The sequence below is a fragment of the Colletes latitarsis genome, chromosome 5 (genome assembly GCF_051014445.1).
Source record: "Colletes latitarsis isolate SP2378_abdomen chromosome 5, iyColLati1, whole genome shotgun sequence".
NCBI lineage: Eukaryota > Metazoa > Arthropoda > Insecta > Hymenoptera > Colletidae > Colletes > Colletes latitarsis.
Window position 1 is genome coordinate 23621329 of NC_135138.1, and position 26647 is coordinate 23647975.

Sequence of the window (26647 nt, forward strand, 5' to 3'; positions counted from 1 at the left end):
TTAACGAAGTCTCCATCAAGAAATTGGTATTCTTGATTTTCGTCTTATTTTGGCCTCTAGAATCTCCCATTAAAATTTTTCCCTGGGGTGGCCGAACACCCTGTATGTAACGCTACGACTTTAATAACATTTAACGAAGCAACCTCCGAGGTTTCAATATTCAATATAGCGATTTCCGCGATTGAATTCTTAATAGAGCGATTTCCACGATAAATGTTTAGTCGAGCAGTTTCCACACTTAAATAATTCATTGTACTAAATGTTCTACGTATACCTCTAAGAATTTGGAATATACGCTACGCGAATCAATGCTGACTTGATATGTATGTTATTGGATTTTCTCCTGAACACGTATCGATTAAAATACAGTTGTTCTCGAATTCCGCTACACGACTTAACAATGTAGTAACGCGTTAAGTAATTACGTTTTTGCAAACACCGACGAAATGTTCTTTCTTTTCGAAGTTTCCTAATCAAGTGTTCTGTGGAAACATCTACTGCGCGATTTCCAATTCTTTGGAAATTTAAATTCAAATTCCTTCAAATCCTTTGATACTGCAAAATTGTCTAAGATTTTACAGAATCACCGAATCGAGTTCTTTTATCGTAACAGATATCGTTTGAGATTAAATTAATTTTTGTGAATATTTTAGTATAGTAAACACACAATGTTGATTTTCGTTTGAACAATTTATTGGGATAAAATATAGTTTTTTAGATACATGCAATACATTTCTGTTTCTACATAGGATATACATCAACTGTACATTATCATACAGTTAGAACATTGTTGCAAGTACACGGCGACACAACGCGTAGAACTATTACGTCAGAACAACGACTAGAAGCAAGCCATGATAGTAGCGGATCGTTGTTTCCATCCGATGAGTGAAGGAGTTTGTCCATTTACCATAGGATAATACGTGACGCCTGTCTCACAACGGTACTGTAATAAAATATTACATTTTATGAGTCGTAATAGTCAATTTAAAAAAAAACAAGGTAGTTAAAAGCATTGGTAATCTTATATGTCAAACTAAAAATTGTAATTTTTTTTCAATATTTCAACTTGTATACAGATCTTTTACAGAAGTTTCAGTATATAATTGTAATAATACTAATATTTAATTCTATAATCTTCAAATATTATAAATTTCATTATATAACTGTGTGGACATACCTAACAAAAGATTGTTTCCCACGAAAGATGGAGAGACTGTACAGTGCGCAGAGACCGATTACAAGTGCCTGTTGTAAAACTTCAAAGGTCAAAGCGTATTTCATGGAATTCTCTTCTTTCAAATAATTTGGAATATCCACGGTGGTCGTCCTGTATGCATTGATGCGGCTGAGGAGGCTCTCTCGCGTAGCGAATGAACGATCATTATCAGAAATTGTAGAAACACGGGATGATTTAACATATTTTTGAGTGTTCGAGTCTACAGAATCCTTCAAATTTGAGAAGATACGAGAGCCTTTGTCTGAGAAGCGAATAAGTCTTTGGTTGGCCAAACGAGATCGTTTCATGTCATTTAGGGGTTTGCTTCGAAGTGTTGTCAACAATACGCGGGTCTTTTCAGTCAGTCTTTGTTCTCTTTGGTTCGATCGAGGATCGTTTGTCAGAATAGCAGAGCGAGTTCGTTGCAATCGGTTAACATTCGATCTCTGTCGGCTACGCTCTGTCTCGATTTTTTGATTATTTAGATGTTCTAAGACAGTAGCTTCTGAGTATCTTTTGGAATCTACGAGTTGTCGACGTTCTAATCTCCGATCGTTGGATGAGTGCCTTACACGTCGCGCTAAATCATGATTAGCAGTTTCGGATGACCTAGTAGGAGGAGTTTCAGATTCACGAGTTAGGTATCGACTTGTCTTACCGCGTCGTTCTAAGGTAATAAGTCTAGAGCGGCGATCAGTTCTGACTTCTTCATGGTTTCCAAATTCGAAAACAGTGGATCTCCTTTCTGACGATCGTCGATCATTGGATAAATCTCTCACTCTGCGTTCCAAATCGCGTTTAGCAGTTTCGTATGACCTGGTAAGAGGAATTCGAGATTCACGAGCTATGTACAGAGTATTAGTCCTCTCCCGTCGTTCTACGCCATTAAGTCTGGAACGTTCTGAAAGACGACGATCGGTTCTAATGTCTTGACGACGTGCAGATTCTAAAATGGTCGATCTTCTTTCCGTGGATAGTCGATCGTTGGATAGGTTCCTCACACGACGTTCCAAATCGCGTTTAGCAGTTTCGTATGACCTGGTAAGAGGAAGTCGAGATTCACGAGCTATGTACAGAGTGTTAGTCCTCTCCCGTCGTTCTACACCATTAAGTCTGGAACGTTCTGAAAGACGACGATCGGTTCTAATGTCTTGACGACGTGCAGATTCTAAAATGGTTGATCTTCTTTCCGTGGATAGTCGATCGTTGGATAGGTTCCTCACACGACGTTCCAAATCGCGTTTAGCAGTTTCGTATGACCTGGTAAGAGGAATTCGAGATTCACGAGCTATGTACAGAGTATTAGTCCTCTCCCGTCGTTCTACGCCATTAAGTCTGGAACGTTCTGAAAGACGACGATCGGTTCTAATGTCTTGACGACGTGCAGATTCTAACATGGTCGATCTTCTTTCCGTGGTTAATCGATCGTTGGATAGGTTCCTCACACGACGTTCCAAATCGCGTTTAACAGTTTCGTATGACCTGGTAAGAGGAATTCGAGATTCACGAGCTATGTACAGAGTATTAGTCCTCTCCCGTCGTTCTACGCCATTAAGTCTGGAACGTTCTGAAAGACGACGATCGGTTCTAATGTCTTGACGACGTGCAGATTCTAAAATGGTCGATCTTCTTTCCGTGGATAGTCGATCGTTGGATAGATTCCTCACACGACGTTCCGAATCACGATTAGCAGTTTCAGGTAACCTGGTAAGAGGAGCTTGAGATTCACGCGCTATATTCAATTTATTTGTCCTTTCACGGTGTTCTATGGTGTTAAGCGAGGAAAGACGACGATCGGTTCTAACTTCTCGGCGAATTGCAGACTCGGAAACAGGTGATGTCCTTTCTGAAGATCGTCGATCGTTAGATAAGTCCCTCACTCGACGTTCTGAGTCGCGTTTAATAGTTTCACGAGCTAAATTCAATCGATTTGTTCTTTCACGGCGTTCTACGCTGTTAAGCGTGGAAAGACGACGATCGGTTCTAACTTCTCGGCGAATTGCAGGCTCCGAAATGGTTGATTTCCTTTCTGAAGATCGTCGATCGTTGGATAAGTCCCTCACTCGACGTTCTGAGTCGCGTTTAATAGTTTCACGAGCTAAATTCAATCGATTTGTTCTTTCACGGCGTTCTACGCTGTTAAGCGTGGAAAGGCGACGATCGGTTCTAACTTCTCGGCGAATTGCAGGCTCCGAAATGGTTGATTTCCTTTCTGAAGATCGTCGATCGTTGGATAAGTCCCTCACTCGACGTTCTGAGTCGCGTTTAATAGTTTCACGTGCTAAGTTCAATCGATTTGTTTTTTCACGGCGTTCTACGTTGTTAAGCGAGGAAAGACGACTATCGGTTCTACTCTCTCGACGAATTTCAGACTCGGAAACAGGTGACGTCCTTTCTAAAGATCGCCGATCGTTGGATAAGTCCCTCAATCTACGTTCTGAGTCGCGTTTAATAGTTTCACGTACTAAGTTCGATCGATTTGTTCTTTCGCGGCGTTCTACGCTGTTAAGCGTGGAAAGACGACGATCGGTTCTAACTTCTCGGCGAATTGCAGACTCGGAAACAGGTGATGTCCTTTCTGAAGATCGTCGATCGTTGGATAAGTCCCTCACTCGACGTTCTGAGTCGCGTTTAACAGTTTCACGTGCTAAGTTCAATCGATTTGTTCTTTCACGGCGTTCTACGCTGTTAAGCGTGGAAAGACGACGATCAGTTCTAACTTCTCGGCGAATTGCAGGCTCCGAAATGGTTGATTTCCTTTCTGAGGATCGTCGATCGTTGGATAAGTCCCGCACTCTACGTTCTGTGTCACGTTTAACAGTTTCACGTGCTAAGTTCAATCGATTTGTTCTTTCACGGCGTTCTACGCTGTTAAGCGAGGAAAGACGACTATCGGTTCTAACTTCTCGACGAATTGCAGGCTCCGAAACGGTTGATTTCCTTTCTGAAGATCGTCGATCGTTGGATAAGTCCCTCACTCGACGTTCTGAGTCGCGTTTAATAGTTTCACGTGCTAAGTTCAATCGACTTGTTCTTTCACGGCGTTCTACGCTGTTAAGCGTGGAAAGACGACGATCGGTTCTAACTTCTCGGCGAATTGCAGACTCGGAAACAGGTGATTTCCTTTCTGAGGATCGTCGATCGTTGGATAAGTCCCTCACACTACGTTCTGTGTCGCGTTTAATAGTTTCACGTGCTAAGTTCAATCGATTTGTTCTTTCACGGCGTTCTACGCTGTTAAGCGTGGAAAGACGACGATCGGTTCTTACTTCTTGGCGAATTATAGGCTCCGAAACAGGTGATTTCCTTTCTGAGGATCGTCGATCGTTGGACAAGTCCCTCAATCTACGTTCTGAGTCGCGTTTAACAGTTTCACGTGCTAAGTTCAATCGATTTGTCCTTTCACGGCGTTCTACGCTGTTAAGCGTGGAAAGACGACGATCAGTTCTAACTTCTCCGCGAATTGCAGACTCGGAAACAAGTGGTTTCCTCTCTGAAGATCGTCGATCGTTGGATAAGTCCCTCACTCTACGTTCTGTGTCGCGTTTAATAGTTTCACGTGCTAAGTTCAATCGACTTGTTCTTTCACGGCGTTCTACGCTGTTAAGCGAGGAAAGACGACTATCGGTTCTACTCTCTCGACGAATTGCAGGCTCCGAAACGGTTGATTTCCTCTCTGAAGATCGTCGATCGTTGGATAAGTCCCTCACTCGACGTTCTGAGTCGCGTTTAACAGTTTCATGAGCTAAGTTCAATCGATTTGTTTCACGGCGTTCTACGCTGTTAAGCGTGGAAAGACGACGATCGGTTCTAACTTCTCGGCGAATTGCAGACTCGGAAACAGGTGATTTCCTTTCTGAAGATCGTCGATCGTTGGATAATTCCCTCACTCGACGTTCTGAGTCGCGTTTAACAGTTTCAGACAACCTAGAAATAGGTGTTCGAGATTCACGAGTTAAGTGCAGTCGACTTGTTTTTACGTTATCGTTCCTGGAGCGTTCTACGAGCCAACGGTTGGTTTTAGAATCCTGTTTATTTACAGATTCTGCGACTGTGGATCTCTTTTCCTCCTTCTCTAGCCTCTCCGAATCGCGTTTCTCACGGACTAGGTTCAACCAATTGTTTTCGCGTCGTTCCGTATTGTCCATTCTAGAGCGTTCTGAGGATCTAGTAAGAGAAGTGGCACGTCTTTCGTTTAGTCTGGCGTTCAAACGGCGATCCATGCGAACGATCGTCCCCCTGCGTTGGTTGCTTGCATCTCGTTGCTCTGTTCTTGCGAGGAATCTGTGATCCAGGTTCGATCTAGACTCGCGTCTGGCGATCGGTTGCTTACGGTCTTGTGGTTCGACGTTTCTCGAGGTGCTCTCTCGTCGAAAATCTGTGGACTCAGGTTTCGTGGATCGTACAAGGGGTTTCTGTTCTCGAGAAGCTTCGTGCTCACGGGATTGCGATAATCGTCGGTCAGTAAAGTCACGCGCAGTCCGTGAATTCCCACGATCCAAGGAGCGAGAGGTTTGTTTGTTAACGCGACGGGTCATCGTGGTCCTTTCAATGTCACCAGGGAATCGAGAGTCAAGGCGTCTAGTGTTTTCGGTGGTCCGGATCAGCGATCTCTTGTCTTGGTCCCTCGAAGCACCAGAATCTTGCCTTTCACTCGATCGAATTTCACCTGATCGAACGTTTTGTCGATTTTCTTCGGAGTTGGAACGACTTTCCTGGCGAGTATGTTGTCTTATCGAGGCTCTGGAAACTGATCTACGATCATCGATGCGTTTTTCTATACGATGAACAATACGGTTTCGACGATCTTCGCGAACATTTTCTAATTTTCCATTGACGCGACGCTCCAGGTTATTCGGTGTTCGACGTTCCAGCGAACGAGCCCTACGTTCTCGGATTTCGAGTCGATCATTGCGATCTATTCGCTCCGAAACGATCGATCCGCGTCGTTCGACCGAATGGGATCTACGATCTCTAATATCAAATCGACTATTCGATCGGCCAAGGCGTTCACGGCGTTCGGTCTTTCCAATTGCTGAAGCTTCTCGATGTTCTCGTTGATCGACCAGACGACGTCCTGCATGCGATCTACGATCCAGAGATCGAGTGGTGAGCCGAGCATCGTCCAGGTTCAAGGAACGAGATAGTCGAACAAGTCTCGAGGAATCGTTATCAACGTTTGGTCCTTGTCTAGCTAATCTCTCCATGCTCTTGCAGTCCGTTCGGGATTGCATTCGGGTTTGAGAGACGCGATCCAGATTTCGTGATCGAGAGATCCTCCGATCGGCCGGTATTTGACTGCTTCTGACGCTTGCAGTCTCCCCGGAGATCTTTGGAACTCTTGCAGGGTCTTGCTCAAGGATCGAGCAAGAAGGCAACTTGGTGAAAGGACTCAAATTTGGGCAGGCATCCACTCTGCGAATAAACAATAGGAGTAGCATAGTTCATAGAATGAGTCATGCAGTTCGTTAGCGATAGAGAAAAGTGGTAATGAGACAGTGTTTATCTCTGTTATGATCAAGTGTATGGGCGAGTCTGTTAGATGTATGATTTTTTACACGAAACTATTGTAAATATTCTTTTTATCATTGTGGATGATTGGTATGACATAAAACAGTATTTTTTGATATTCTGCATGTTATCGAGTAACTTTAGCCGGACCCAAAGCGAACAAGCAATATTAGTTAGTTCTCATTACAAATAAAATAAAGAATAAATATATTTGTCAGAATAGTTTCTTTTTAAGGATAGAAATTCTACATTATTTTCAAGGGTTCGAATTGTCGTTTTATTAAAACAATCGATTTTTTCATTGTAGAGGTTGCGTAATCCATTAAGAGGACTTTCAGATGCAATAATATTTTAGTACAACAGTGGTTGTGTTTGAGGAATCGAAAAAGTGTATTATCTTACTCGTGGGGTGCTCGATGCTCTAATTCAGGTCCTGCCAGACTTCCTGCACGGCCTTCTTTATCCCGGGAGACCAATCCTAGCGTTAGACAAGCTAACGACACTATCAGAAGGCCAACATATTGCCAGGCTCGCACTGGCAGCGCAACGTGCCTTGTGCGCCGCATCCTTTAGAACATACGAGAGATCAGTCTGCATAAATTCTTTCTACAAATTACAATACGGCAGAATCTCCATTCTTTGAAGAATGAATTTCGAACAGAGCACATATTTATCGACTTTCAGAGGTTATTTGGTACGAACAGTGTACGATTTTAAGAGTGTCTATAATATAAATTATTGATATTTGTATGCTGTTTTATTTATAAATGATCATATTTAAAAAATATTTTTAAAAAAAGCGTTCGAAAAGTAGAGGTTCTAATGTACGATTTCTGGTATTATTTTCTTTCTTACCCGACTGTTCTTATTTCTTAAACTGCTTTGTCGTATTTACAGATGCTGGAGACTTCGGTGGATTCTTCGTGTTCCTCCTCGGAGCTCCAGAGAGCTGCTGATGCTCCTGGTCTCGAGGAACCGGGCTTTTATACTCGCAGAGACCTCGCGCAATTTGATAGAAGTTTCAATTCACTGCTTATCAGTGGCGACCACATGGGGCCCCATGCCTTGGTACGTGAAAATCACCGTGAATGAAATCGGGGAGACCGCTGTATCGAGCGAAGCAACTACGAACGCCTCTGTAATCGGTTAACCATCCAGAAAATTGCAAACCAGGACACCTGTGTGGCGGCTGATATGTCGGTTACCTGGTTGGCGCGTGAGTGAACTTTAAAGCGGACGTTAGATCGATTTCGAGTAATCCAGATTCTTTGGTTTCTACGTGAAAAATAGCTGGGTTAATGAGATCCAGAGCCAGTATAAAAAGGGGAGTTACGTTCCAAAAACTTATTAAAAACAAATATTTTTTTTTAATTCTATGTAAGCAACTTAATTTTTATGAAAAATATAAATGTATGTATAACACAAAACAACAAATATTATTTTAATTTACAGCAACCTTAATTTAATAAATTATAATTTGTATAATTATTGAAATTGTATGTAGTATTAATTAATATTAATTTCTAGAGGCCAAAATAAGACGAAAATCAAGAATACTAATTTGTTGATGGAGGCTTCGTTAAAAAATTATTAACGTTTAAAGTTCCACCCGTATTGAATTTTTTTCTCGAAAATGCGCAAGATTTCGGGGGTATGTCTATTCACCAAAAATGATTGTAATTGACCCCCGCAACCGATAATAAGTTTTCTAAAACGATTTGAAATTTTTTTTCGCCGAAAAATTTAGGCATCTATTCGAATTTTTTTCTCGAAACTGTGTAGGATTTCGGGGGTGTGTCTATTCACCAAAAATGATTGTAATTAACCCCCTTAGCTAAAAATAATTTTTCTAGAACAATATCAAATTTTTTTTTTGTTGAAAAATTTAGGCACCTAATTAGATTTTTAGTAAGGAATTTTTTTCTCGAAAGTGCGTAGGATTTCGGGGGTACGATTAATGACCAAAAATGATTGTAATTGACCCCTGCAACTGAAAATAATTTTTCCAAAACTATTTGAAATTTTTTTTGCCGAAAAATTTAGGCACCTACCCCCTTCGATTTTTCTTAAAAATTTGTTTTTCATTTTTAATAAATTTGTTTGACGCTCTACAGAAAAGTTGTCTAATATTCTTTTGTAAGTACCCGAGGGCTCTGCTTCAGAAAGAAATTTCAATGAGATACCTTTACTATTGTTGGAGTTATGGCCGTTTGAAAATTGAACTAGTTTTAAGGGGTTTTTCTCATTTTACGGTGTCAAGGAACAACTTTTTCAATATTATTAGAATATCTACATATTCTTCACTAAAATACGCGTTGTATGCATTTTGAATAATTAAAATCCATCAATCCGTTCAGGAGTTATGACATTTTAAATATTCGCATGAAATTTTCGAGAAGTATTTCTTCTGGCCTCAGATTAGATTTTCGGTAAAAATTTTTTTCTCGAAAATGCGTAGGATTTCGGGTGTATGTGTAATGACCAAAAATGATTGTAATCGATCTCTGTAACCGAAAATAATTTTTTTAAAATAATTTGAAATTTTTTAATTTAATTTTTTAATAACTTTTTAACGAAGCCTCAGTCAAGAAATTGGTATTCTTGATTTTTGTCTTATTTTGGCCTCTAGAATCTATCATTAAAATTTTTCCCAAGGGTGGCCGAATACCCTGTATATCAGTGCTCATTAACAACAGTGTGATTTAGTAAATTTAAATAAACTTTTATTAAATTAACAACCGTCGTGAGTGCAGTGTATATATATTAGTAAAAAAAATATGAACGTCTCCCAATTCAAGTATCTTACAATTTTCTGGATCGTCCGACGAAAAAATAACTTGTTTTAACAAGTGCTCAAAATAATATTCTGCGAATTCATGCATTTTTATATATTCCGGAAGATCTTATAGACGATATGCTATTAGCTCTAGTCCTTATATCATATCATCCTTATATTAAATCTACTACAGTAGAATCTCAATTAACTGGGATATCATTAATTACAACTCTTTTTCCTTATTAGATATTCAGTGAATAAGAAGTACAGGGTGTCCGGCCACCCCTGGGAAAAATTTTAGTGGGAGATTCTTGAGGCCAAAATAAGACGAAAATCAAGAATACCAATTTGTTGATGGAGACTTCGTTAAAAAGTTATTAACAATTAAATTCAAAAATTTCAAATCGTTCTGAAAAAATTATTTTCGGTTGCAGGGGTCAATTGCAACCATTTTTGGTGAATACACACACCTCCGAAATCTTATCCATTTTCGAGAAAAAAAATCGGGTAGGTGCTGAAATTTTTCGGTGAAAAACAAATTTTTCAAATCATACTAAAAAAAATATTTTCGGTTGCGGGGGTGAATTACAATCATTTTTGGTCATGACACATACCCCCAAAATCCTTCCCACTTTCTAGAAAAAAAATCGAGAACGTGTGAAATTTTTCGACGGAAAAAAAAATTTCAAATCGTTTTGGAAAAATTATTTTCGGTTGCGGGGGTCATTTACAATCATTTTTGGTGAATAGACATACCCCCGAAATCTTGCGCATTTTCGAGAAAAAAATTCAGTACGGGCGGATCTTTAAACGTTAATAACTTTTTAACAAAGCCTCCATCAACAAATTGGTATTCTTGATTTTTGTCTTATTTTAGCCTCTAGTATCCCCTATTAAAATTTTTCCCAGGGGTGGCCGAACACCCTGTATATGTGCCAACTTTTAACTCGAAATTTCGATTGTTTCAAGTGGTTTGAGGTAGTCGAGCAGCTCGAACAGTGGTCTTCGTAAACTCGAACGATTTTTCAAAATTACTACCGTTTGAACTTTTGGTGACAGTTCATACAGCGGTGACTTCTAAACGATTCACTCAGTCGCATTCGTGTTCATGGTTGTGGAAACTGCAGTTTCAAGTAACTACCATTTCGCGGCCCATTACAATGCAGCCTATAGGATGAGAAATGCTGGCATAGATTATTAAATAAAACGATCATTGATCAACAATCATTTGCATCGAGTACAGTTTTTACAGACTGGTTTATTTTTTATACAAAATCCATATAAAATACGAGGGTGAGGCTCCGTAGCACGTGCACCTTATAAATACGTTATTATTTACATTGTATTATATTATATTATATTATATTATATATATATTTATATATATAAATCGTGCTTGGGCCGTCAAAATTTTTCGAAAATTTTGCCGTCTCCTGCTGTAAGGAAAGTAGTCGCTCATTGTGGATTCATCTTCTCGGTCGTATTGTCAGTCTGTTTCAAACAGCCGCATAATTCTCAAGACAAGTATGTTCAATAATTAATGTACAGTATTTCTTTTGTAAGTCATCGGGACTTTTACGTAACGAGGATAATCGCGATCGCGATCGTAAAGAATGCCGTGAGATCGGTGAACGAGCTTCTCGTCGTACCGGATGGAATTCCGATCTCCTTGCATGTCGTCTCGTTCACTTCCGGCAGAGCCGTATAATTCGGGAATGTCTGAATATCTGCTGGCTGCGAATAAAAATATAAATCAGGATAGATTAGATACAGTGGTTGCATACAATCAAAAGAAGAATCGTTCAAAGTTCAATTTACCAGGGCTAATTTGTCGTCCCTTTTCCTGCAGAACGTCATGTGCCTACCATGATAAAGGCTCCACTCAATAGACCTCGAAAGAAGTTCTTCGGTCCAGGGTAACGCCAGTATGTGTTCTGCCAGAGTTCGACCTATTCGAACAATTATAACTTGATAATAATTTTAATTGACTACGTATTTGTATTTATTCGCACGTTTCGAATGCATGGAACCAGATACAAAAATAAATTCTTAAAATTAACGATAAGTAGAAACATACAATTAAGACATGTTCTTGTTATAGATAAATGTGAATTTGAAGGGATAAAGAAAGTCTTTATTATGTACTTGCCTCTGAACTCTTCAGGTTCTTCGATGACGAGGCGAGTGAAAACGTTATCATTTTCGTGTTCCACCGTGTAGTCCCTCATGGCTCTCAATGCTGACTTTGCTTCTTTAAGAAGATCCTCGTCAACTTCTTCACTAGGCCTTGTCGCAGAATAAATTGGCAATTGCTGCTGACCAGTCGATGGTATCGTAGGAGCATCCGTTCTGAGACAGTCACAAATATCAGTTCATTAATTGATTTGATCTGATTGTACTAATTAACATAGTATAGTGTCACTTGTTCGTAAAATATAAAGTGTTTCGTAACATGTAGGAATCGCTTCGGTAGTTTCAGTATTCGCGTTATACACGAGAGTTTTGAGGCGTATTTGCGCGAGTTAACGATTTACTGTGCGTTTCTCCGGAGTGAAATTCAAAAACTCAATGAGATTTGAAATTTCGAAATCTTCGGGGCGACCGGGCGGGTTTGTCGCCGAATATCTCAGCCGTCAGGCTAGATATCAGAATGAAACCGCGGTAGTGAATAGGGTGTTTTATTACGAACAAAACGCCGGTTCGTGAGCGAAAATCGGACAATAGTTCAATACTCTCATGAGTAGTTTGAACGAACATAATAAGTTGAATGAATGCTAACATGGCGACTGGAGCAGTAGAATCATGTACTCGTAACAGCAGCCAATGTGTGACAGAGTATTAGAATTGGGCAATTTTTTTAATTGTCAGAAATGACAGATATGCACCTAATGTGATAGTGTTAAACACAGTCATGGTTGAAACAGTCAATCGTAAAACGTTTGCAGGTCTTTATTCAAATGCAAAGAGGCCATTTTAAACACCCCTTGTGAAAGTAAGCAAATATAGTGTGTTAAAGAACGAACTCTTTGAAATACTTTAAATACTTTAGAAATGCTAACCCTTAAAAACAGGAAGAAAATGTTTGATCTAACATTTTTATTTAACATCATTAATGGCTATATTGATTATACTGCACTATTTGAAATGGTGATGTTTTATGATTGTCCTTGTCCTTTTTTTTTTGCCTATTTGTGTAGATCTTATTAGAAGTAATTTAAAATTTCTTGATCTAATAGAACCTGCGAGTATGCGAATAAGCTCACAAATAAAATTGATTTTTTCACTGGTTTTATGGAAATCTGTAAATATTCTATTAGATTTGTCTCATGACTGTTAATGGAAGGTTTATATTTGCTTATTTTGTATATTATTTATATTGTATACTGTTTATATTACCCCTATTAGACTGGTTCTATGAAAATCTGTAAATATTCTATTAGATTTGTCTCATGACTGTTAATGGAGGGTTTATATTTACTTATTTTGTATATTATTTATATTGTAAACTGTTTATATTACCCCTATTAGATTTGCAATTGGGCATTACTTGCCCGTTAGTTTGATAAAAAAGAAAACTCGTTATAATTCGCAAAGAAAATTGAACATATGTTTAATATTATTGCTGAAGTTGTTCTCAGATGCTACGGGATGTCCTGTACTGTAGATATACGAATCCCTCACCTGGTAGTTAGGAATAATTTCTCTAAGTGATCCATGGTGACGCCCTTGAAGCTATATACACCAAGAGTCTTAAATAGATCCTTTACAGGTGTCATACTGTAGCAGGTTGCTAGGGGCGTTCTTGGATAATGCACCACGAAAGCTAGACACATCTCTTGCGACGCGGCATATCCTCCTAAAGTCGGTTTCGTCCTATCCAGAGTACCGTAGACACACTCGGCAACTAACTCGTCGCCCGGAAGGATCTTCACTTCCTTCTCGAGTGTGTGAGCCTGTTGGTACTCAAAGTCGAAGTGATTGTCTTGGACGATTCGAGGCAATTCCTGGCCCTGACGTATGTGCTTCAGGCTTAAACGTCGACCAGCCAGATGGGAGTGCAACGCGACCGAAACCACATTTATTCCAGTTTCAGGGAACATCTATGAGAAAAACATTTTACAGTTCAGAAAAATTCGTTGAGCGACGTTGTATAGAGTTTTCCAATAAGAGCGATAGAACTTTCTGTTGTCATAGCCGCCATATTTCTTATTCACTTATTCGAATTACATGGCATTTGTATTCAGTAGTGCATTACAAATCACCATGGAGAGATACACTGTTGCTCAATGCGTTAATATTATTAAAATTTATTATCAAAATTCTTGTTCAACTCGAACAACGTTTCGACCAACAGAATTTACAATTCATTGTTTAGTGAAAAGCTTCAAAGCTATTGATAAGAATCCTAATTTATCGATTTTACGACATTTTCAAGAATTTGGCATTTCGCAGACTTCTACGTAAATTCTAATTTTGTTAAAAAAATTAGCTTCAACGACGAAGTTCATTTTTGGATGGATGACTTGCACTCAACGAATGTTACTGTGTGGTGTGATTTTTATTTATATATATATAAACTAAATAAAGTTATTAGGTTCATACCCATAACTTAATTTTTATTATTTTATTAAAGAATAATATTTAATAATAATAAATTTTAATTGATTTTTAATAGTAAATATATTTTATTAATATTTTATATAAAAATTTAATACATTAATAAATTTAAAAAAATTTTAGTATATTTATAAATTTATAAGTACAATGAAATTAATAATATCTTATTTGACAAAAAAAAAATTATTAAATAATAAAAAAAAATCAGATACGAAACTATAATTTTGATTAATTTTCAATTGGTCAATGAGAATTAATTGGAATATTAGTTTTCGTTAACTATACAGGGTATTTGGCCACCCCTGGGAAAAATTTTAATGGGGGATTCTAGAGGCCAATATAAGACGAAAATCAAGAATACCAATTTGTTGATGGAGGCTTTGTTAAAAAGTTATTAACGTTTAAAGTTTCGCTCGTACTGAATTTTTTTCTTCAAAATGCGCAAGATTTCGGGGGTATGTCTATTCACCAAAAATGATTGTAATTGACCCCCTCAACCGAAAATAATTTTTCCAAAACGATTTGAAATTTTTTTCCCCCGTCGAAAAATTTCACACCTTCTCGAATTTTTTTCTTGAAAGTAGGTAGGATTTCGGAGGTATGTGTATTCACCAAAAATGGTTGTACTTAACCCCAAAACCTAGAAATAATTTTTTTAGGACGATTTGAAATTTTTTTATTCGCCGAAAAATTTAGGCACCACCCCCTTGTCGATTTTTCTTAAAAATTCCTTTTCCATTTTTAGTAATTTTGTTTGACGCCTTACAGAAAAGTTGTTTAATACTTTTTTGTAGGTATCCACGAACTCTAATTCCTCCCATAATTTCAATGAAATATATTCACTATTGTAGGAGTTATGACTGTTTGAAAATTGGACCATTTTTATGGGGTTTTTCTCATTTTGCGAGGTCAAGCACCAACTTTTCGAATATTTTTGCGATTTGTATATATGCTCCACCAAAATACGCGTAGTTTGCTTTTTTAAACATTAAAATCGTCCAATCCGTTCAGAAGTTATGACGTTTTAAAGATTCGCATGAAAATTCGGGCAGACATTTCTGGCCAGAAATTATATTTTCGGTAAGGAATTTTTTTCTCGAAACTGAGTAGGATTTCGGGGGTATATATAATGACCAAAAATGATTGTAATTAACCCCTGTAACTAAATATAATTTTTTTAGTATGATTTGAAATTTTTTAATTTTGTCTAAAAATTTCTGTATCTACTCGAATTTTTGTCTCGAAAGTGGCTAGGATTTCAGAGGTATGTGTAATGACCAAAAATGATTGTAATTGACCCCCGCAACCGAAAATAATTTTTCCAGAACGATTTGAAATTTTTTAATTTATTTGTTAATAACTTTTTAACGAAGCCTCAGTCAAGAAATTGATATTCTTGATTTTCGTCTTATTTTGGCCTCTAGAATCCCCCATTAAAATTTTTCCCAGGGGTGGCCGAACACCCTGTATATAGATGGTTAACTATAGCCATCTAGGTGAAAAGTAATGGATTTCTTTTCCCGCAACCTAATATTTGTTCCACCAAACGGAATCGAATAGTGGTCGTTTAAATGACATTGTGTTTCATGTATTGTGTACACGTATAGTGTATTGTAATTGAATGTACATACATGCAAAAAATAAAATCTTATTGGGAAACTCTATGGTAAAAAATTGTGACCTAATAGAATAATTGTTAGAAAACATAGTTTACCGTGTTTGTGCAATGGGGTGTGCAGTACCCAGCCGTGGCGTACTCCCTCTGTTTTGGCGGTATCAGATGCAGGGGACTCACAGCGACGCCAGCGACAAGAATGCCCGCTTCTTGGGGACGAAGTTTCGGAGTCAGGTGGAGTCTTACTCCGCTACTATCCATCACCTCCTTCATGCCCGGGTTGTTGTAGTGTATCTCCAACATATAATAAGAACCCTCGCTGTGTTCCGCGATGGGAATACCGACGTGTTCCGGAAGCCATTCTCCTGCAAGACGCATCCCGCCGTGTAGTTCGTGCTCGCGACGGCCACGACTCTAACAATGTTCACGTTTAATATTATTGTGGACTTACCCGTACTACCGCGAGCCCAAGCCAACACCGGCTGCAAACAGGACTCCCATTCTCGAGGCATCGTGAGACTGTAACAAGGTGCTCCGACAATTCTAGCGTGCCGTCCTAAAATTGGCAAAGTTGACGCGCACTCGTATAATATTATATGGTGAACCAGGTCCTCGTTTGCCTTCTCCACCAACGGTGTATACTGAAACCAGAGTTGGCCACGTTTAGACAAAATTGAATCATTTATTAAAATTATGATTGGCCATTACAGTATTCCCGGGTTTATTGCAACTTTCTTTCCTCCGAGTAATTGTAACGCTTTCATCTCTTTCTCCAGACTACTCGAATCCAATCAAGTCGACCATAATTTTACGTAGGGTCTGCTATCTGCTGTATTGTTACGTACAAGACAAATTGGAAAACCGAGAAACCATACGTAATAAACATTTATCAAAGTAAGTGATTTTTATTTTCCATGTATTAACAGACAGACGAGATTCTTCCAAACACGACCATATTCGGACAAAGTACATACGTACTGCTATTTTAATAAAAATTTTCATTTCTTTCGTTTTCTTAATTTTTTGCTATAGCTCTTTAACTATGTATAATAGAAAAAAAATGGTTGTAGCAACTGTTATTCAGTTTGATCAGAATAAAACATTAATGCAACTTTCCATTTTAAAAAAATGTAAAGGGCCCCCCTTTTTCTCCCAACAATTGCTTTTCCAAAAATGTGTTAGGAATTTAAAGACTGATTCCTCTGGTTTATTTAATTAAGAAAAAGAACGAAGTCAATATCTTTATTAAATTTTGAGAAACCAGCTTGTAACACTTTACTTAATGCATTCTGTATGTCAGTTAATTTTTAGATAAACATATTACTATCGCTTGTGGCATAAGTCATTATAAAATTGACTTCTATTTGACACTTGATGAGGAAATGTGATTTTTTGTCACAAATAATCTGCTTATCATGCGTTTGGTAAAACACAACATCTCCTTCGATAATAAAATTTATATCTGCTATTTCGCTTAGCACTTTAGGCATTGTATCAAAATTAAAAAACACTTCTAACGATCACTAATTTGGAAATGATAAAATTAAACTAATAATACAGTTGTATTGCTCTATATTCAGCGTCACTTACAGGGTGTTCGGCCACCCCTGGGAAAAATTTTAACGGGGTATTCTAGAGGCCAAAATAAGACGAAAATCAAGGATATCAATTTCTTGACTGACGCTTCATTAAAAAGTTATTAAAAAATTAAATTAAAAAATTTTAAACCATTATGAAAAAATTATTTTCGGTTGCGGGGGTCAATTACAATCATTTTTAGTCAATACACATTCCTCAGAAATCCTACGCATTTTCGAGAAAAAAATTCCTCACCGAAAATCTAATGTGAGGCCAGAAATGGTTCACATGCGAATCTTTAAAATGTCATAACTCCTGAACGGATTGGGGGATTTTAATTTTTTAAAATGCAAACGACGCGTATTTAGATGAAGAATATGTAGAAATTGCAAAAATATTCGAAAAGTTGATCCTTGACCCCGTAAACTGAGAAAAACCCAATAAAAATAGTCCAATTTTCAAACAGCCATAACTCCTACAAAAGTGAATATATTTCAATGAAACTTTTTTCTGTACTAGAGCTCATGAGTACCTACAAAAAAGTATTAGACAACTTTTCTATAGAGCGTCAAAGAAATTTATTAAAAATGAAAAACAAATTTTTAAGAAAAATCGATAGGGGATATGTGCCTAAATTTTTCAACAAAAAAGTAAAATTTCAAATCGTTCTAAAAAATTATTTTCGGTTGCAGGAATCGATTACAATCATTTTTGGTTATTACACATTCCCCAGAAATCCTACGCACTTTCGAGAAAAAAATTCCTTACCGAAAATCTAATGTGAGTCCAGAAATGGTTCACCGCATGCGAATCTTTGAAACATCATAACTCCTGAACGAATTGGACGATTTTAATGTTTAAAAAGACAAACGACGCGTATTTTGACGGAAAACATGTAAAAATTCCAAAAATATTCGAAAAGTTGATCCTTGACGCCGCAAAATGAAGAAAAATCCATAAAAATAGTTCAATTTTCAAATGTTCATAACCTTTACAAAAGCGAATATATTTCAATGAAACTTTTTCCTGAAGTAGAGCTCATGGGTATCTACAATAAAGTATTACACAACTTTTCTATAGAGTGTCAAAAAAATTTATAAAAATTGGAAAACAAATTTTTAAGAAAAATCGATAAGAGGGTAGGTGCCTAAATTCGGCGAAAAAAAAAATTGAGATTCTTCTGGAAAAATTATTTTCGGTTGCGGGGATCAATTACAATCAGTTTTGGTAAATAGACCTATTCCCGAAATCCTACCTACTTTCTAGAAAAAAATTCAATAGGGACAGAACTTTAAACGTTAATAACTTTTTAACGAAGCCTCCATCAACAAATTAGTATTCTTAATTTTCGTCTTATTTTGGCCTCTAGAATCTCCCATTACAATTTTTCCCAGGAGTGACCGAACACCCTTATATAAATAAATAATTAATGTAAGTTTTATTAGTTAGATGACTATTACATAGAAATAGTAGTAAATGAATTCTATGTTCTACATTCAAAGTCGTATAAAACGAATTTCGAAAGTAACCTTTCCCCAAGCAAGCCTTTTGGATCTCCGCGTGGTTGGTGGCCTCTAGAATCTCCCATTAAAATTTTTCCCAGCGGTGGCCGAACACCCTGTATAAACGCATACTCAAAACCGTTTACAGAATGTAATGTAAACTAAGATTTCATTGTTCTTGAGGTGCCATCATCACCCTCCCTTCGATTCATCACTGATACCATCTCGCTTACAATCAGTTTCTTGATTGCGCGAATTCGCAGAAGAGAAAGCATTGTGGCGCCGTGCACCATTAGCGTACGGTATTTGATGAGGTTTTCTTCTCAGGAGATACCTTCCCGAAGATTCGATTGACAATCGGGGAACGTTTCGGACACAGAATGACATCATTCAGAGGCCCTTCTTTATTCTAATGACGTCTGTCTACACGTTGCCACGTCCGGCATGGATAACCGTGATTCGTGAAGCACATACGAATCAGGCCCAACCTCATGGCATTCCTGCGCAGTGTGGCCAGATTTGGCATAATTGAGTGCATCGACAACGACACTAGTAACGACAAACTTCCTTTAGTTCGTAACGGAGTGGCGGGAAAAGCAGACACATTCTATTCACAGGTCGCGTGTATGTGAACTTGACACTTCGTGCAACTTCGGGAAATCAAGAAAGGTGAAGGAAAGTACCATAATGAAAAAAAAATTCCGAAAATTTTTATCAATGAAAATACACGTTTTAAAACCTCTTGATCATATTGTGACTCTTAAAAAACAAAAATTTTGTTTACTGTGTCTATGTACGCACGTAATACATACGTATATACGTATGTATTAACATGATTGTGTCTAAACAGCTGAATGAACTTCAATGAAACTTTATATTTAAGTTGTGTGCCCTCATTTCAAGGTTTAATTAGACTTTGAGCAAAATCAACTCATCGGTAATGATGATTATACGTCTTGCAATTTTGTATTATATGTATATGTAGTTTTTCAATAACCATATCAATTTGTTACACAGAATCAAATATGTATATTTGACTTAACGAAATAAAAAAGTATTCTGTATTAAATCTTAGAGATCCTTGAAGTTTTCAAAGACATTGGGCAAGATCCTGATAGTTTGAAACACATGTCGTTCTGTAGTAAATAATTCTTCTGTTTAGATCATATCTTCAAAAAATATTTGCTATTGATCGTTGCTACAGCATGCTCGGTACTAAGAGTGATTTTTCATTTTAATAAATTTTACTTGTTTTCAATTTCTTAATATTTATTTCTTAATTTAAAACATTATTCTAAAGTATTTATGGTATACGTTTTTAATGTGGTTTATGTTGATATGTAATGTGCAAGATTTCGGTTAATTTTGTCTTTTCTAGAGAAAATAGAGGAAAAGTTTATTTGATCTTAATCCTTCATAAGATTTATATAAAACGTTTTAAAATTTTTTTTATAAATAACGTATATGTATGGAAATAAATAAAAAACTACAAAATGTATAATCATCATTATCAATGGGCTGATTATGCTTAAAGTCCAATCAGACCTTGAAATAAAAACATAAAACTCAAATGTAAAGTTTTATTGAAATTCATTCAACTGTTTAGACGTAATCATGTTAATAGTATACGTATGTATGTGAGTATACAGGCACAGTCAAAAAAAATTTCTTTCTTTTTAATAGTCATAATATCATCGGGAGGTCTTAAAACATGTATTTCTTTCCTTATATCTACATTTGTAGGTCGGAAAGTAAAAATGCTCGAGCATTCAAGACTGTCAAATTCAAGATGTCAGATTTCAGTTATTGCAAGAGCGAAAAGGAAAGGCTCACACTCGCCTTCTTTCTTGATGCCCCGAAATTGTCCGAAGTCCCGAGCTCACATACATGCGGTCCGTGCAGTAGCATGTGTTGCTTTCCCCACCACTCCGTTAGGCACTAAAGGAAGTTCATCGTTATTAGTGTTACCGTCGATGCACTCAATTATGCCAAATCTGTCCTTACTGTTCTTGCGTACTTCTATCGCGAGTATACGAAACTTACTCCCGAATACCAATTTGTGTACGCATTCGGTGAACGCAAATTATGCCATGTTCCCACGTGTCGATCGTTCGATGCGGTATACGCTTCGAGCACTTACAAAGAATAGCTTTTTACAACGCAGAACGCGTCCAAACATGTATCATGTGTGTTCAGGGTCTAGTGATGGGAATCACGACGCTTTGAATTACTTCGAATGTGCAATGAAGAATTCCGTATCGCAACGTTTAGAGTACCGAGGCTGGAGACCTAAAATCCTCTGATTTAAGAATTTCGAATATTTTTTCAATCACAGGCGACACCATTTCCAAGAGTTTATTAAACTCACAAGGGAGCCACGAATTTAGCCCAGAACCTCCTAGTGTATGCCACCTTGTAAACCAAGATCATCTTAGATTAGCCTCCATTGGATACCCTTCACTTATTTTTAGTTTTAGAAAAAATCGCGTTTGAACTTTTAAGCTTCTTTGGTCATTAGATATACCTGGATACATCCTTTCTGAAGTTAATTACATTCAAAGTATCAAAGATGTCTGTTTCTGTCTACTTAACTCTCCTGGCGATTGTTTTGAATCAATTTCTCATGTCAAGTTTATTTGTTGTATATATTGTAGTGCTCATCTCTATTTCTTTTACTTTTTCAAAATTCACTTTCATGTTGCCAGAAACACTTTAAACATCCAATTTTAAAAGTACTCGTGGTACAGGAGCGGATACATAGACGAAAGACTAAATGCGTTCCAAAATCCTGTAGAGTATCGTTACTCCGTTGAAAGGGAACCCAGATGCAATGTTTGCGGTGACGTTGTGATAATTAAATGCGGATGGTGTAAAAAATCTTTATATCTTAAACATTTCTTCGACGAGTAGTACTATGTATACATAAAGTATATGTATATGTATAGAGTAATTGAGTAAGAAATGGACCTTTTGTGTTAACTGTTAAGGATACTATATACAGGGTGTTCGGCCACCCCTGGGAAAAATTTTAATGAAGGATTGTAAAGGCCAAAATAAGATGAAAATCAAGAATACTAATTTCTTGATGGAGACTTCGTTAAAAAGTTATTAACGTTTAAAGTTCCGCCCGTACTGAATTTTTTTCTAGAAAGTGGGTAGGATTTCGGGGGTAGGTCTATTCATAAAAAATTATTGTAATTGACCCGCGCAACCGAAAATAATTTTTTTAGAACGATTTGAAATTTTGTTTTTCGTCGAAAAATTTAGGCACCTACCCCTGTCGATTTTTCTTAAAAATTCCTTTTTGATTTTTAGTAATTTTATTTGACGCCCTACAGAAAAGTTGTGTAATATTTTGTTGTAGGTACTCATGAGTTCTACTACAGAAAAAAGTTTCATTGAAATATATTCACTATTGTAGGAGTTATGGCTGTTTGAAAATTGGACCATTTTTATGGGGGTTTTCTCATTTTGCGGGGACAGGGACCAACTTTTCAAATATTTTTGCGATTTGTACATATTCTCTATCAAAATACGCGTCGTTTGCTTTTTTAAACATTAAAATCCTCCAATCCGTTCAGAAGTTATGACGTTTTAAAGATTCGCATGAAAATTCGGGCAGACATTTCTGGCCAGGAATTATATTTTCGGTAAGGAATTTTTTTCTCGAAACTGAGTAGGATTTCGGGGGTATGTCTATTGACCAAAAATGCTTGCAATTGACCCCTGCAATTAAAAATAATTTTTCCAAGGCGATTCGAAAGTCTTTTTTTTCACCCAAAACTTTCAACACTTACTCGAATTTTTTTCTCGAAAGTGGGTGGGATTTCAGAAATATGTATATTCACCAAAAATGATTTTAATAGACCCCCGCAACCAAAAATAATTTTTCCAGAACGATTTGAAATTTTTGAATTTAATTTTTAATAACTTTTTAACGAAGCCTCGATCAACAAATTGGTATTCTTGATTTTCATCTTATTTTGGCCTCTGGAATCCTGCATTAAAATTTTTCCCAGGGGTGGGTGAACATCCTGTTTATGGTTGAGTTTAGAATGAAACATGCTATCTTTTTTGTCTATGAACAACTGCTGTAACTTTTCAAATAAACATGGTGGATGCGTTTCTTTTAAACATTTTTTTTTCATACTTCAAAAACCATTCAATTTTTGTTAAAACATTTATTTTCTATTTTTAACTGTTTCCGAATTAGCACTTTTGTGGTCAAACTTTGGAGGATGGTTTCACCCCTTAAACTTGAGTTACCGCAGTTAAATAAAATAAGTATATATTATTTTCGGCTGTTTTACAAGCCTACAAAGTTTCATCTAAATCTGAGCCGGATCGTTCGTAGCCTTTCTTTGTTAGCGTGGGAGTAGTAACTATAAATACATACATATAGGATGGCTATTTGAATAATGTTATTCTACCCCAATAACCAACATAACTTAAATGTTCAAACCTGATACTTTCGAAAATTAATAATAAGCGAAGGTTATCCAATGAAGGCTAACGTGAGTTGACAGTAATCTACAAAATAGCACACACTAGATTGCGCTAGTTTCTTGCTAAATTCGTGGTTTTCCCTTGACACGATAACTGGTCTTCTAATCTTTTCCAATCATAGAAGATCAACGAGTCTTGTTGATACTACGCATATTTGATCGTAAGGACATCTTTTCTTTGGCCTTTCTTTCAATAGTCTACATTCAAATCTATTAGTGTTGTTTCGAGTATCGGCGCCTTGGAATATAGAGGCTATGTAACCTATACCACCTGAACCAAGGATCATAAACAAGTTACTCTCTGCTAGTTTCACACTAAGGAGTTTAGACCTAGGATTACTAGCCCTCTCAACATTCTCTGTATCATTGATGAAGAATACATAAATGACACCATCTTGACTCCAACTACTATTGTATGTAAGGAACCCTCTTGGATTTTTCCTTTGTGATCTGATAAGGAGATTGCAAGGCCTTGGGCTCACCGATTTAATTCAAATTTTGCACAGTGATATATTTGGTCCCCCTGTTTATGAAACTATATAGTTATATGGGCTACTACCCAATAGTTTATTAGATATTTTCAATTAAAGATTCATTATTCCATAAATATAACTCTATTAAAGGTGGTCACTACATGTAATGATTTGACCTAGCGGCAATGGATCAAGTTTTTATGAGATGGACTGATGTATAAGGTGGTAATGCAAAACTACTCACCTAATCTAGAAAAATTATTCATTCGTATATGCTGGAGAGATAATTCAAAGTAACTTATAGCAATATTAGTTCTAACAAAATGGGTGATTGGAGCAGTTGTTGGGCTGGGGTCTGTATTAAGACTACAGACATTTAAGATATGTATTCGTTGCTGATGATATCGCCATATATGTCTGTTCTTTTAATACATTAGTAACAATAAAACAAATACAAATACACATCAATAGTTTAAAGAAATACTATGACAAATGCAAAATAAACATAACTCGGATAGAACAGAAATCATAATCTTTAGCAAAGAAAACTCATAGTAATATATTTATTCCAATAACAGTTTATACATCACCAGTAAAAATGTGTGAAATACTTTGGAGTTCACCTAGATTCTAAACTAACTTACCAAAATCATATTACACAAGCACTCACAAAAGCATATTCAGTTTTAAAGAAAGTATATTTGCTTATGGTTAAAATCTTAGCAGTACAAGTTAAAAACGAAAAATTTATATAATACAGCCATTCGAAGATCAATATTGATGTCTGTTGTTTTTGTTTGGTAATCAGCAGCAGCACCAACTAATACAGGAGATATTTAAAAAAAAATGTTTGAGACTTATACTAAATATAGATAGATATGCGAAAATAGCAGACTGACACGAACACTCATGACTACCATTAATATCAAATTATATAGATAAAATAGCTCAAGAGTTTTAAACATCAAAATTGTACAATTAAAATAAAATGCTGAAAAACATAACAAATATAAGATTATGTAACAAACCATTTAGTCTTTCGTTATTCCGTACTGAATTACGATACATTTCCCGAACTAAAGAGTAAATGTCACTCATGTAAACTGTGAAAACATTATGATAAAGTGAGTTTAAGATTTATCGAAATTTTAACATCATTTTTTGAGAGAACGATTAAATTCCAATGTATGGTTCCTTTGACACTTTTTATTCTCTCGATGGGTAGAATACAATGCAATTATAAAAAAACTTTTATCTTCAAAACCTTAAAAAAGTCAGTCAAAGATAATTTTGTGGGTAGTTTTTTATCATGAGGTGTAGAATCACGCTATGGTGGTTATGATATATAATTTTTATACACTCTGCACAAGTATACATAACATAGTTATGAGCAAAATGGTACTGAAATCAACATTTTTAATAAGTACAATTCTTAAAAATTGGTTTGTTTTACTACATTTTCTTATAAGAAAAAAGATATTTCTTAAATAGAACATACATATCACACTGTGATAATTTTAAAAGAAAAATACATATTTTTGTCTACATTGTTGTTAAAAAGTAGAGTTCCTACGTGTTGGGCCTAGGTTCAAATCTAAGGCAAATGGACAATTTCTTTCTTTTTTTCAATTCTTTTTTATTTTTTATCAATGTTTTACATGTAAAAATAAATAATGAAATACACTTACTAGAATACTTATAAAAATTTTGCTATAGTCATTCATACAAGTATAGAATATATTTATTACAAAATAATGCGTGTGCAGTAAGAACGAGATTGAATTATCTTATATTGAAAAATAAGACTGGAATGACGATTATTAACTTGATTTGTATATTTGGATGTAAACCAAAACAGTACAAATTTTGTTTAATGAATCAGTAACCAAGGAACTGTGTAGTTTTATTTGACAACACAAATGGAAAGTCACGGTGCTTTTTTTATATTCTTTTTGCGTAACGTTTTCATTATTTTGTAATAAATATATTCTATACTTATTTGAATAACTATAATAAACAAAACTTTTATAAGCATTTCATTTATAATTTATTAAAAATCCATGTATTTTTATATGTTAAAAATTGATGAAAAATAAAAAAAAAGTCATCCTCATTTGCCTTGGATTCGAATCTGGGCCCATAGCGTAGGAAGTCTGACTCGTCGTTAGGCTAGATCATTACATGGTAATCATCTTGAACAAAATTGTATTTATGTAATGATGTATCTTTAATTGCAAATATTTGATAACCTACAGGGTAATAGTGGCCCATATAACCATATAGTTTCATAAACAGGAGGACCAAATCTATCACTCTGCAAAATTTTTACTAAATCGATGCCCCCACGGCCTTGCAGTCTCTTTGTGAGTCTATATTATTCTAGCAACACATCCAAGAACTATAGACCTTGGCAGAATTTTAATCGGTTCGAATACTATTCAAAGCTATAGAATCTTTGAAAAGGACTTATGGTTCGATACGTGAAAGGATCGAGTAGAAAGACCTCCCGTCGGTTGCACTGTTGAGGGGAATTCTTTAATGCCGCCATAGCCGTCACAGAGAGCGCGACAGTATTCAATGAAAGTACCGACTGGACTGAAATAGCGAGGGACTTCCGTTCGTGAATCTTCTTCCTCTAACCAAGTCGATTCTTTCTCACGATAGACCTTAAATACCTCGATGGAATCGAAACCCGTTTGTGTTTCGTACCAGATTTTTTAATTTATGACAAAGATGCCGCACAGTGGGCCAAAAATTTTAGTGACATTTTAGTACAACTTTTGAATCAAAGGCGGTTTGCACAGAAAAATATTACAAAATTCTCCCGTTTTTATAATGTATAGAATATTTT

The 26647-nt window shown here is 36.3% G+C and overlaps 2 protein-coding genes and 1 long non-coding RNA gene across 5 annotated transcripts in view; 1 reads left to right on the top strand and 2 right to left on the bottom strand.

The window, feature by feature from the left end:
• Positions 1-570: 570 nt before the first annotated feature.
• Positions 571-7681, bottom strand: LOC143342133 (uncharacterized). 3 transcript variants are annotated; one of them, XM_076765663.1, is made up of 5 exons: positions 7586-7681; positions 7133-7297; positions 5690-6634; positions 1181-5656; positions 571-946 (listed from the first exon to the last, which is right to left on the bottom strand). In XM_076765663.1, the coding sequence occupies exons 2-5, from the start codon at positions 7294-7296 to the stop codon at positions 907-909; spliced, it is 5625 nt and encodes a 1874-aa protein (XP_076621778.1). In that variant the 5' UTR covers position 7297; positions 7586-7681; the 3' UTR covers positions 571-906. The 3 variants fall into 3 exon arrangements, with proteins under 3 accessions (XP_076621778.1, XP_076621779.1, XP_076621777.1); XM_076765664.1 differs by having other exon boundaries at positions 1181-1793; positions 1842-6634; XM_076765662.1 differs by having other exon boundaries at positions 1181-6634.
• On the top strand, positions 7627-19384 carry LOC143342158 (uncharacterized). Its single transcript, XR_013079729.1, has 2 exons — positions 7627-7798; positions 19146-19384. It is a non-coding gene; the product is annotated as an uncharacterized LOC143342158 (long non-coding RNA).
• The window catches only part of LOC143342139 (MOXD1 homolog 1-like), a 77305-nt gene continuing 61426 nt past the window's right edge, over positions 10769-26647 (bottom strand). The window contains exons 5-10 of the mRNA XM_076765689.1: positions 16190-16379; positions 15838-16103; positions 13188-13606; positions 11656-11855; positions 11325-11455; positions 10769-11240 (exon numbers count right to left, since the gene is read on the bottom strand). Of these exons, the coding sequence (XP_076621804.1) occupies positions 11082-11240; positions 11325-11455; positions 11656-11855; positions 13188-13606; positions 15838-16103; positions 16190-16379 (1365 nt within the window). The 3' untranslated portion in view covers positions 10769-11081. The remainder of the gene's footprint in view (positions 11241-11324; positions 11456-11655; positions 11856-13187; positions 13607-15837; positions 16104-16189; positions 16380-26647) is intronic.

Coding starts and splice junctions, on each gene's coding strand:
- LOC143342133 (XM_076765662.1), bottom strand. CDS start 7,296: ATGCGGCGCACAAGGCACGTTGCGCTGCCAGTGCGAGCCTGGCAATAT. Junction 6,635..7,132: donor GAGCATCGAGCACCCCACGA/GTAAGATAATAC, acceptor GTTTATTCGCAG/AGTGGATGCCTGCCCAAATT. Junction 947..1,180: donor GGGAAACAATCTTTTGTTAG/GTATGTCCACAC, acceptor ATTTTATTACAG/TACCGTTGTGAGACAGGCGT.